The sequence below is a fragment of the Apteryx rowi genome, unplaced genomic scaffold (assembly GCF_003343035.1).
Source record: "Apteryx rowi isolate R43461 unplaced genomic scaffold, aptRow1 scaffold_136, whole genome shotgun sequence".
NCBI lineage: Eukaryota > Metazoa > Chordata > Aves > Apterygiformes > Apterygidae > Apteryx > Apteryx rowi.
The window spans coordinates 986591-999767 of NW_020447597.1; the positions used below are offsets into that span (position 1 = coordinate 986591).

Below are 13177 nucleotides of genomic sequence, written 5' to 3' on the forward strand. Positions count from 1 at the left end.
TGGAACAGCACAATATTTAAAAAAATATATATATAGCTTATTTCGTACAGCTAGAGACCAACAGTGTAGTAAGATTAAAACCCAGAAAATTGCTCCAGGTTAAAAGCGTAGCCTGTACAGAGTGAACTGTCGTCTTGTGCTAAGACTGTGCAAACAGACTTCCACAAGCTCAGACACCTCTTTAGATATCCTGTTTTCATGTGCAAGACAGTGCCTACTTACATGAAGATCACACTTGTAATTGCAAGTTGTACTGCAGTGCTGGGAGTTTGTCATCCAAGACAGCAGTCGTACTTCTGATGTCTTCTGTCCTTAATTTGCCTGAGCTTCTGGGGCTGCATGACTTCCTTGCCAGGATCCTAGTCTTTTTACCTCTGTACTTCTTTTTCAGGCTTTGGCTTCCCTGTTGTGCTCTGCAGCGTAGCAAGTGTAGGCTTTGCAAAGCTGCTCTTTCCTCTATATTTGACCCCCCAATGGAAATACAGAGTTGACATGTTTCGTGTCTCTTAATAGCTGGAGGTGGCTTTAAGGTGTTTCTCCTTTTGAGGTTGTGAAGCATCTTAGACTATCAGAGATGGGGAGGATGTTGCCCTATTCCCTTCCTGGCAGAGGTACTGGACAGTGGTAGGAGGTTGTCGGTAATACCGATGGCCGGTCACAGGTTGGAACAGACCTCTCCATGTCTGGCCAACTTCCCAAACAGAACAAAGCCTGGTTTTGCCTGGGATAAAATCCTTCCCACCTTCCGCATTGCATAACCAAATTCCAGTAAYGGCTGCGTAAGTGAGTTTCAAGTGCCCATTGCATGTCCTAACAAAGAGACCTTCCATCCTAGGAAGGACTGAAGTGGGCTGTCGGCTGTCTCGTGGCTGGAATAAGCAATGGAAAAGTTCAGTGTTTTACTGTTCTGACTTGTCCAGTAACTTTAGCGATAACTTAAGGTGTACTGGATTTTGTGCCTCACTTTGCTGATCTATAACCCAATATTTTACTGCTTTGACACTCTCTGTGAAGATAAATGGGTAAAAGCTCTAAGGTGAATTTGTTATATTTGTGGCTTAGAGCACACAAGTCTGAGTGCTTATGTAAAAGCAGATTTCTGTAGCTGCAAAAGTTACATGCATTAATGTCTTAAAATCTCTTCACAGGCTATCACTCGCCTCCTTCCAGACTTTGATGTTCAGGCAAGTAAAGCTCCTCTTCTTTCTTTGGGTAAAAGAGAAACTGAATTGATATTAAAAAAAAAGAAAAAAGAAAAGAAAAAAGCAAAATGTGATCAGAAATGACTGACTACTCGTCAGAAATACTGTTATTGTGGGACAGGGCTCTGAATGGGGTTCTTACATAATGATGTGAAGGGGACTGCAGGAGGCCTTTTCAAACTGAAGCTGAGAAAGTTTCATCCAAAAGAGGTGAAAGGACTGCGGGCAGCTCTATTCTTGCCGCATGAGGTTCTTCAGCAGTGTTAGTGAAAGCAAAATATCCCTCCCCGCCTGCATACATGCACACACTTTCCCCAATTAATTTTCTTTCATTAGTGGTGGGCGTGCATTTCCTCTGAGGAAACGTCCCTCCTAAYGTAACCCATTAAAGTTTCCCAACGAACGCTGAAGCCTGCGGAGCGGTGGAGATGCTAAGCAATCAGTTTTGTCTACGGCAGTAGCTTCCATATGTTTATTCCTAGCCAGAACATTTGTTCATAAAGCATACAGCCGGGTCAAATGGTGGTATCCCACTTTCCCCATTTGTCATGTTTTGAAGAGCTGACTTTGTAAGTCTTTTAGTTCCCCTTTTATATTGTTTTCTCGCCGTTGGGCTTTTGGCTGAGAAGTTTGTTTTCTCTGGTTCTTAAAATGCAACTCAGGCAACGCACCGCTCTGAGCTGGGCTGAACTGAATTTGGAAAGAGAGCAGCTAGCTTGCACCTGCCGCGACAAAAAGTGGATGATGAATTCCCCTCACTGAGGATAGGATGTGCGTGTTGGGGAGAAGAGGCTTGCCGGATAACCTTTTTTATCAAGGGAGCATGAAGAGGGAGGCAGAGTTTGCAAGCATAAGGAAAGCTATTACATTTTTCTTAGTTTTTGTATCTGCAGATGGGTGTACTTGAAGAAAATAACCMTTTTGTAAATTGTGACAAGTTGTACTTTATTTGCACCTTTATGCATTTTTTGATCTGGTGCTGTACAAATTGGTGATAAAATATAGCACAGACTAAGCATCCTTTTTGCTGGAAAACAGGGGAGATGGTTATTTCAGACACTTCATTGGGAATCTTTCAGTGGCTTTACTTTTATAGCAAAAATGTAGCTTTTGTTAATTCTGTGTCTTCCACCTCATCTTTCTAATGATGAAATCTACTATCTGAGGTCTTGATAACTGCAAKTTAAACTTGTCACTGTGTGACTTCCTGCAAGACTGTGCACAGCATGTGAGATGACTTTGGTCTGGGKCCAGACTGATCACTTGTTTTAAGTTAATCTAAATCCCAGATTAAGTTTGCTAAAGGGAATACTACAATATTTTAATTAAATATGACTAGAAGTGACCTGTATTTCATTTCTATTCTTGGAGTAAATTTGGTTGGTTTGTAAAGTGTGTGTGTATAGAGATTTTTTAACTTGCAAGATCAAATTCTCTAAACCTTTGGGGTTTTTTTTCCATGTTTTGGATTAACTGTCGCTAATCCAGACCAGTGGTTCTTGTCATTTAGCCTTGTTGTGCCAGCTCTTTTCTTTTAAATGATCTTCCTTTCTTAGAATTTAACCCTTAGCTGTTCTAGTTCAAGAAGGAAAAATGTGGAAAAACACTCTCAACCCRTTATGTTAAGAACTACCGCTGGAAAGGAGACAGGCTTATCTTTGCACATGTAACTTCCCTATGCATCTTGAAGTTCTTCTGGAGTTGATTGATGAAGAACATGGCTTGAAGCTGTTGTGAGAGCCTTGGTTGTTGAAGTGCAGAAGTTCACATGCGGCTCTGGAGGTCCTTGTCAGTGAAGCTCACATGTGTGTTGAATAAACGACCTGACCCATGTGCTGCCCACTTAGGAGAGGATAAACCTGGGTGGGAAAGTAGGTGCTCAGCRTTTGGGAGCATGGAGCTGTTTTAGTGCCTCTATATGGAAATGGAAGTCCATCGTATAGCTTGCAACTTGCTCAGTCCTTTTGGGGGCAAGTTAGGTTGAATTAGTAACTTTGTTTCTGCCACTGATGAGAACTAAGGACTGCCTCTGAGGTGTTTTGGCTCCAATAAGGGGAATATTCCTGCCCAAACATACCTGTTTTAGCACAATTAATGATAAACAGCTGCAGGACAGCATGCTCTATCCTACTTTATACTGGCTTGATGGAAACGCTTTAGTTGTAACTTGTGGTTTAATATATTTGTCATTTCTCTAATTTGGTATTATTGGAGCTGATGTATACTTTTGCCCTCAACTTTGTATTTCGGAAGTGGGCGGTGCATGAGACTGCTTTGTCCATAGTGAGGCAAAGCTTTTTGAGCTGTGCGGCAGCTGTAGGTGGCAGAGCTCAGTTGGTCCCCTGCAACGTGTGGCACTTGGCCATCTGCAGCCACCAGCACACCAGTGCCACTTCTGCCTTCCTCCTCCTCTTCCTTCAAGGAGGGCAAGAGTGAGCCACCTTGCAACGGGAGACAACTCAGCCCTTCCTCACGGTGTGACGGAGCAGGTGGGTTTCCTGCTGGCATCAGGTACTTGGCTGCGTCTTCGATGCTTGTTCCCTTAGTAAAATCTAAGATGAATTGAAATGAACCATTTTAGGGTAGAAAAAGCTAGGGGAGATAATGTGAAATAACTGCAGGGTAAGAGGGATTTGGTGCCCACCATTGCAATGTTATATTAGAAGATCAAATGTTTTTGATCTTCAAGATACTGGGGAAAAAAGAAAATGAAAAACAGCATAAGTGGGTAGTTAGTAAATTAAATTTCTGATTTGAATTTAGCCAAAGTATTCAAAGTAATATGAATTTAAAATACACTATATCCTAGCAATTTTTAAAAAAGAGCTCTGAAGCTTTTCCCTCAGTTCTGTGCAAGAGAGGGGAAATGTATTTAACAGGCATAATATTATAAATTAAAATAAAAGCATGAAATGGGCTTTGAAGATTAAATGTATTTGAAAGCCTTAAATTAAGCTTGATGGGATGCAGAGTTTTGAGTTAAAATATAAAATATAGAATATTTAGCAAAACATGCAATGCATATGTTTTTTTTCTTTTAAAATGTCTAAAATATTTTGATTGCATATCCCATATTTAAGAAAACAAATAACAAGCTGTTCATAAACATATTCCGCAATTCATATCTTCCTTAACTGTGGTAGAAGGGAGAGAGTAAATGAGCTCTCCTGTGGTATCAACTTACAGATTGCCTCACCCGTCTAATCTCATGACAAAGTAATAGAAAATGTCACTTGACCAAAAAAAAAACAAACCACACACACAAACTAAGTAAAAAAAAAACACTTTAAAAGGGATCAGCTCCTTTCAAACTAAGATAGCCTCTCTTAAATTGCATGTATCAAAAGCATTTGTGTGTGTGTGTTTTTAGGGCACTAAGAAAAGATTGTACCCCTCTTAGTGAGAGATGTGAACAGATGGCAAGTTTGTCTTTATCCTTCTATCGGATTAGTGTATCTTGGATTTTTTTTTCTAAGATAGTGTTTTAATACAAATCAGTTGGTGAAGAGCCTCTTACTGTAACGTTGACGTTGATTGGGATGTGCTGCCATCTGTTTTCAGTGCTCTACGTTTTGAAAACATTTGTCCGCACACCACATAGCCAAATCTTTTGATCTTTGATAGGATCATCAGAGACGTGAAGTAGTTGGTTTGACATCGCCAAAGAAACTGGTTTGAATTGGTAGGGTTTTTTTAGAAGAACCTTCCTGGTATTTGTAGTTAAGCATTTATGCTAATGGAAAATAGCCCAACCCACTTGAATTACGTGAGTCTCATTGTGAAGATGATGAAGAATTAAACCAACTGTTAAACTGGCTGTTATTTATACCAGTCATTAGTTCAGAGACATTCCTATTTTTAGTTGATACAGACTGTGAACTGGACCCAGGCTTCCAGTTCCAGGAAAAATTAGCTCTGGAGGTCAGTGGGATGTGCAGGTGCAAGTGTCCAGCTTGGTCTAACCAGAACAGATCCTTTTTTCGTGCATGAAGGAGGAGGATACTTGATCTTGAAAGGTGGTCTCTTCTAAGAAAAAGTATTCTGGGTTCTTCAGGACTGTTCCTGAAAAGATCTGGCATTCACAACAACAAAAATGTGATGATACAAAAGGCTTATCAGTCTCTAAGTAAAGAGGAAATAACTTCTGTATTCAACACTTATCAGGAGAAGTGTTATACAATATAGATTACTTTCATTACTGTTGTTAAGGTTTGCCAACCTATCAATGCTGTGTTTTATGCCTTGTGTTGAAAATTGTGTAAATACAGAATGAACATATAAGGTAGAAAACATATTAGTTATTCTGGAGCTATTGCAAATCTTTTTGGTGTCTTGTGTAACTAGTATTGCTACAATACCTTATTTCCTGCCAGAAATTAAACCCGCAGTAACATCAGTATGACTGGGGCAGGAAGACTTTAGGCTAAGTGCTGGTTTATTTACTGTGGAATCTGCTAAAGCAGAGTTCAAGTAAAGTTTCCTTTTTCCATGCTGATTTAAACTAATTTTTCAAAGACTTTTGTGATCTTATTGGAATCTTTACCCCTGGCTTTTAGGAATGAACTTCCTTCTGATTTATTTTAGAATCAATTTTGGATGTTTTAGCAGTGGTGATAACAAGATCTCAAATGAAGCTAAACTTACCAAAACCTAATGGGAACAGGAATAACTAATTCCCAGGTCTGAAAGTTGGCACTTCCTATACTGTGTGACAGAGACTTAGTTCATCTTTGATGTCTGAGCTCTATTAAATAAGCATTTCTCCTGGTCAAACCTGACTCAAATCCTATTTAAGAATGACGTCCTGAGTTATTCTGGTTTGTTTTTTCGAGCTGGGCATCATGGGAGTCATAAGCCTAAGCAGAATAGCAGCTTGTCTATATAACCTAGTTTCCTGCTTCGGCGAAGTAGAAAACCTGCTACTTGCTCCTCTGGCTGACTTGCTGGATTTATCACGCTGTTTTACCTAAAGATGGTGTTGGATATGGAAGATACAGCTTACCTGTTAGGCAATGCAGTAAGTATGCAGAGGACTGAATCTCTAAAGAGATTTAAGAGCTGAACGTTACAGTTTTGGCACAGGAGAGTTCAGATAACAATATTCAAACCTGCCGTGGGGTGGGGTGGGGGGAATCTTGATTCTTGGGTGTGATCGTACCTTAAAACAGATGTAAATGTGCGATTAAAGAAAAATAGGTGCATTGTGGAATGGTGTTGCCTAACATCCTTATTTTCAACAAAATGAGTGGTGTATTTTAAGTATCAAATCACAGAACTGAGAGTTGGATTAAGTTAATACTTTGCTTCAGAGCTCAGAAGGTCTTCTGGCTTTTCTCTGTAAAGGTGTTCAGAGTTGTACGCTCATGGTTTCTGCAGAATAATGTATAAGAGATTTGGAGTTAACCTAGACTTTGCCGCTGGGCGTTACTGCATGAAGTGAGCCAGGCGAGCCCAGCAGTAGCAGACAGTATGCTGTACTTAATGACATGCATGGAAATTAAATATTATCATGAAGTGCCAAGACTGGCACTTAATTCTACACTGCTTTGACTTTTGGGTTGACTGTGCGTGAATGTAACAGTCAGGTAGATAAGTGTCTTACACATCAGTTGCGTTGTGATTCCCTTTACACCTGTGACAATCCAGCAGGTTGCTTATACCCACCTTAAGTTGCATAAGCAAAAGAAATGACAACTGTTCTGTATGTCCAGGATGTTAGTACCATCTGAGTAGCTTTTGATTTGCTTAAACATTCAACAAATAAAAGAGTAGTCAGAGGGTCTTTAGTTTAATAATGCAGGTGTTCTTACATTTACGTTCATTAAATAGCACAAACTCCAGTTATGTCAAATGATAGCTGTAGGTTTTTTGTTGTTTTTCAGTCATCACAACAACATTGTGGTCGTACTACTCGTTTGCTCTACACGACAGCAATCCCTAAAGCTAACGCATGGCTGTCTTGTCTATTGGGGAAGGCTACCATAATCACGAGGCCCCTCAGTGTGATAATTCTTTGTGATGAATACAGGCTATTTAACAGTGGTTTCTTTAGGGGAATAGTAGTTATTTGCTGAGTTAAAGGCTTTTTACCGGAAAACTGAAGCTTTTTGCTTTTGGCAAGCAACTTGTACCTTTGCAGATGCCACATGCCATAGCTCTCAGCTGTCCTTGTTTTAGGCATTAATGCACAGAGCTGGTCTTTCTTATTCTCTGACTTTTACCAAGGTTTAAACTTTCTTCTGCATCTGGTTAGAGCTAACAGCTTAAGTGCTTTTGTAGTTGTCAGTGGATTGGGATAGATGACAGCTGCATGAAAAATGCTTCCCAGGGCAGTTTAAAGGTGTTGGTATCCTGGAAAAATAAAAAAGCATCTGGGCATCAGGGTGTGGAGGGTATAGAGGAAGGGCTGTAGAGAGCCCACACTGTGGTGGGGAATGAAGTACATCCAGAGAGGAATTGCAGAGGTCCCTGGGGCTGCGAGAAGATGCTGGGCTGACACCAGCCAGGAGGGTGGCACCATGGGGACAGCTGGTAGGGACAGGCGTGAGGAGCGCGCTGAGCCAAGCTCCTTGATGTGATCCCCCAACTCCATTTGTTCAGACTCTCTGGTACATCTTGAAACACCCCAGCACTGTGCTACCCCGTAGAAAACCTATCCGAATTGCTGCAGCAGCCGGGCGTTTTCTGAATTTATTTATTTTTTCCTCCTTTGAACTGTGCTCCCATACTCGCTGTGAGCAACAGCAAAGCTAAAAGGTCTGCTGCAGTGGGGGCTGAGTTGAGCACTTCTTCCAGAAGCTGACAGGTTCCTCTCACTCTTTCTCAGGAGCAAGATGTGGAAACTGTGCATGGCTCTGTCCATGTCACTATGTGCGGGACTCCCAAAGGCAACAGACCTGCCATCCTCACATACCATGACATTGGGCTGAATCGTAAGTAGACCTTTTGTTTAGGTCTTCATAGGCTTTCATTTTTATTTGGGTATTTGTAACCATGTACTACTGCTCTAATCAAAGGTATGGAAGCAACAGTGTTAAAAACTTTCCCAGATCCTTGCTCATGTATGTGCACTGCAACCTATTAGATAGTACTGTCCTTTGTACGGAGATGTGCCTAACCTCATCCTTCTTTTAGAGCTGGTTGAATTCTGAGATTTTTTTTTTTTGTCCCCCAAATAATTAATTAGAATATTTCACTTAAAGATGCAAAGGGGTCCCTGATAGTCTTTAGTGACCTTGTAAAAATGCTGTGAAAATACCTACAGGAGATGGCTGAGGCTGTTTCCAGCAGGACTGAGCACACTGTTGGTGCTTCGCTTGTAGTTCTCTGATAACTGATCTTGTGCTGCCAGGGTATCACATGTATTAGGTGTCTGTCTCATGCAGATCAGAATGACTAAATGAATGTTGGAACTGTGTCCTCAGTCACTATTAAGAAAAACGTTAAGTGCTTATCTTATGTGTTATCCAAGAAAGTAATGACCTAATATCCAAATCTGCTCCAATTTGTTCTTTTCACCAGTACTGTTTGCTTCACACATTTACTGTTCCTTAATCAGTTATTAATACTTGCATTTAAAAACACCTGCAGATCTCTGAAGTCTGGTTATTGGAGGAAAAAAAAGGATATTATTCAAAAGACAGAATCTGTTTTCTTGTCTATTTTTAGTGGAACTGCTTTACTTTATTTTGGATTTYCAGTGGATTAGGGCAGGACTTAATCTAGATCTAATCTTTTATTAAGACTTTTTTTTTCTTTTTAGAGATACAAAGTCTATTTGTATGGTGAATAAAAGTTCTTCCCCTTTAAAATGGGAAGAAACTTCATCTCTAACTTGCATGTTCCCCTAGTGCTGGATTTTAGCTAAAAATATTTTACATTCCCTAATGATTTTTTTCTTGTATGTTGTGTAGCATGAGGCAATTCAGAAACACATACTGAATATTGAACAGTTTTCTAGACCTCTCAAAGTGCTACAGAATTCATATTTTCCATATGAAGAAAATATGCTAACCCTCTCCCCACATTAATATTCCTTAAACATCAGAAATCAAATCATCTGAAAGTTTTGAGCCTAAAGCCTTAAATATCACAGTTGGACATTTTTCGTCTTGAGTTGCCTGCAGCAGCTGCTAATGTAATATTTATCTTGTAATATTTGGGCAAAAGGACAAGTCTTCTTCTCGGAGCTGAATACTTTCTTTTCCATCTGTTTTGACATGATCCAAAGAAAAATGACTAGATGAGTCAATAGAAAAAATTACCTAAGCCAAAACCTGGGGTGAATACTCCTGACTGGGCTTTATTGATGTTTTAACTTTGAACAAAGAAGAATTCCTTGGGACTTTGGTGTACCATGCAAATACTTTTGGGAAGTGCCAGAACAACTCATGAGTACAGGTTAGCTGGCCATGAGGAAAGAGCTTAATTGTTCCTTTTTCTTTCTTTTCCTTTTAAAGATAAAACTTGCTTCAATCCTCTCTTCAACTTTGAGGATATGCAGGAGATCACCCAGCACTTTGCAGTTTGCCACGTGGATGCGCCCGGTCAGCARGACGGAGCAGCATCCTTCCCAGCTGGGTGAGTTGTCAGGGAAACAGCCTCTGCTTTCACAGCTATCCCATTTCTGTGGTTGGAAAAAGAGTCTTGATCTGCAGTTTAATTAAAAAGCACTTGCAAGAAAACACAAGTTGGCTTSTGAACTTAAATCCTGAGACTCCGCATTTCTAAGTTACTGGAGCCCTGTTGTGTTTTGGCGGTTCACAGTAGACTTTGTGGCTATAATTTCATGTTTAATTTCTAGCCAGACTTCTTGAAAAGCAAGTCCTTGACAGGTGCCAATTTAAATAAGGTCACCTTGTTTTAATGACTTATTTCTGAACGCAAATACAGAATTAAATCGACACAATAAGCAAGCTAGGCATTAGCCACTATATAGTGTCTTTTGTAGTTCAGTGATTTCTATGAAATGGCAGCATGGTGGATGTTGAGGAATAAAATTGATAAGCTACATGGGAAGTCCAAGTTGCCTGATCGTAACAAAGTAATGTTCCTCCATATATCATAAACAGATGCATGCTCCTGAGTGTGTATAATGTACGATGCTACATCTTGGAATTTTTCTGTGCCGTGACCATGGTCCTGGCCAAAATGCTTGCCCCTTTTAGTCAAATGAGACAGCTTTGCCATAAGATAACCCTTGGATAGGCTCACCTCCCCTGAGGAAGGGAGCAGCCAATAAGCCAAGGGAAGGAACAGTTGTTCTATAAGAACTAGGTATTAAGGAGCTTATATGTATTCCTATTGCATGAGCCAGTCTATTTCCCTTCTTAATTTTTAAGCTGGTCTGATGCTGTGGAGGTCACCGCAGGCCAAGTTCTCTGCTCGTGTTAATGAGTGGCCCAGTTCTCTACCAGTGGGGCAGGCAAAGCTATTTCAGTCACTCCCCTTTGTATTTGCTCAAATTACAAGCTTTTAAATGTCTTAATGCCTGTTCAGGGTATGGGGATTAGCACTCCAATGTTGCCAAATGCATAGGGCAACTACCATGGTCTGTGCTAGTAAGGTCCACCACTTAATGGCACGAGGAGTTGTGCTGTCTCTGAGGCCCCAGCTGAGAGACCACCTGGCTTCTGTGCTAAGTGTGGCTGGCACAGTTCTCACTGCTACCTGTGCTTTTGTCATGACAAAGTTTAGTTTCCCAACAGCAAACCCAAAGAAGAGCTTAAAGTAGTTTAGCACTGTTTCTTGGAAAGTGTACAGAGAATCTTTAGGTATAGTCTACTTCTGATCTCCTCCCTCAGCTATGCCTCTTTTGCTGTTTGAGGATTGTCAGAGATAGTAGGAAATCAATCCTACAAAAGAAGAGTGAAAAATAAAGATGCTTGTGAAGCTGACATCATTTCTTGACACACTCTCGTTTAGCCACTGTTTTGGATTTGGTTCCCCATAAAGAATTAACTCCAAAGCTTCTCAGAGCTGTTTTTTCGTCTAAACTTCCAGTTTTTGCTCAAGACTGGCATGCTGTGAAAATACTTGCCCATGATGAAAGCTTAAGGTTAGTAACTAGGGTGCTTGAGTAGGTGTAGGGAAAAAAGACTGCTTTTATCCAAGTCCTGATGTGAAACAGATTTGGATACCTCCTAAACAGATGTTCTCCAACTACTTCGGGGTGATTTTCTTTTTCCCCCATGCTGCTCCATCAGGATTTTATTCAAAATTTCCTCCCTCAATTTTGAAGAAGCAGAAACATTGATTTATGGCTGTTTTTGTAGAACTTCAACAGCTTCATAGCTCTCCCTATGACTTAATTTTCTCCATCAATACTAATGGAAAGTTATCCTCATTTTATAGCTATAGGACCTTGTCTGTCCCTGAAAACATGCATGCAAATTATTTACCAAAGATCTTCGCTGAAGTYTGTCATTTTGCAACATGATTAAACTTTTTTCTGTGGTGGACCAGAAGTACAAATGTGGTGCACAGGGCTGGGAATTCACCTCTGAAGTTCAAACTTGTTCACAAGTTATGAAGGGTTAACTTTTCTTGGAAGAGGTTTATTATAGTCTGTTTTGCTCTCAGCTGGAACAGACATCTGCCATCCTGTAACACACACAAAGTACCATATTGAATGCAGTCATATTTCTGCTAAATTATTCATTAGTACTTGCTCCTGATTTGAATTCAGTTCACACTGTTACTGATCTGGTAATAAGCACATTTGATATTAAATCTAGGGTGACCAATGTGTCCCTAAATGTACCAGTCTACTGAAAGTGGTATAATAAACTCCACAAATACGTATTTGTTGTAGGTACGTATATCCCTCCATGGATCAGCTGGCTGAAATGCTTCCTGGAATCCTGAAACAGTTTGGGTGAGTGCAGAATTCTTATTTTCCTTATTTTTTTGTCTTGTTGCAGTTTTACAACTATGTGGCACACTGAAAAAGATCAGGGAAGAGCAGGTACTCATGTGCACTGCTCCTGCAGCTTTGGTCTGGCTATCTGGCATTTTGTTTGGTAGAATTAGTTACTTTTGTTTTTCCAACTTCTCCATTGTGGTTGGATTGCTTTGTCTATGTTTCCAACACAGCTTAATTTTTTGGCTTTTTCAGAGATGCCTGTTTATTTTTAAAGGGGAAGCAACTTATGATGAAATCCCATGTGCCTAATTTAGGGGCTTCTGCCAGCATTTTCTATTCATAGCCCTGACAGGGGCAGGGCACCGGCAATCTGTTCTTCCTACTTCAGCAGCCTGCGTTTTCCTGTGCGGTCAGCAGAGAGAAGTAGTCCCATCTGAAGACTCTTAGTGTGTTGTTTCTGGGGCTTGAGTGTCCTCGGAGGTCAGTCCTGCCTCCTGAAGTGGAGGGACCTAACAGCAGATGCCAGATCGTGGTCTGCCCCAGTGTCAAAGGTGGCAGGTTCGCGACAAGTTTAGGTGTGTCCTACTTTAAAGCTTAGCTTGAGCAGGAGCTATAGGTGAGAAAGGTGCCCACCTCCCCCAGAATAAGTGCCCCCGATAGCCACCCAAGGAGTTTTCAGATTAAGCAGAGAAAACCTGGAAATCAAGGCAAGGCAGCCTAGACAGACTTGTTGGCTGAGGTTTTAGTCTCAGAATAGTGTCTCAGTTCAGGCCGGGTCTAGATATACTGTATCTCACCCGTAAATTATTCAGCATACAAATCAGCTGTTAAAGTACCTTGGACTGGTTTACCTCTCTGATCACCCTACCTTCTTAAAATAGTGGGGGTTTTGTTTGTTTTTTGAAATGCTTAATGTAAGGCACAATATTACCAATTCTTTTGTTGCTCGGAAAAAAAAAAAAAATTACATAACGGCAGTACCTTGAAAATCATTTTAACTGGAGGGGACTTGCAAAACCCGGATTTAATACTGCTAATGAGAATGAAATCTATCTTCAGGTATTTTCCTAAAAACGTTGTATAACCTTTTTTTTTTTTTTTTTTTTTCCTA

General features: G+C 40.5%; 1 protein-coding gene across 2 annotated transcripts in view; it reads left to right on the forward strand.

The window, feature by feature from the left end:
• Positions 1–13177, forward strand: part of NDRG1 (N-myc downstream regulated 1) — a 39194-nt gene that overhangs the window by 13743 nt on the left and 12274 nt on the right. For both annotated transcript variants that reach the window (XM_026057079.1, XM_026057080.1), the window contains exons 3-6: positions 1149–1184; positions 8029–8134; positions 9662–9782; positions 12016–12078. In XM_026057079.1, coding sequence (XP_025912864.1) covers positions 1149–1184; positions 8029–8134; positions 9662–9782; positions 12016–12078 — 326 coding nt within the window. The remainder of the gene's footprint in view (positions 1–1148; positions 1185–8028; positions 8135–9661; positions 9783–12015; positions 12079–13177) is intronic.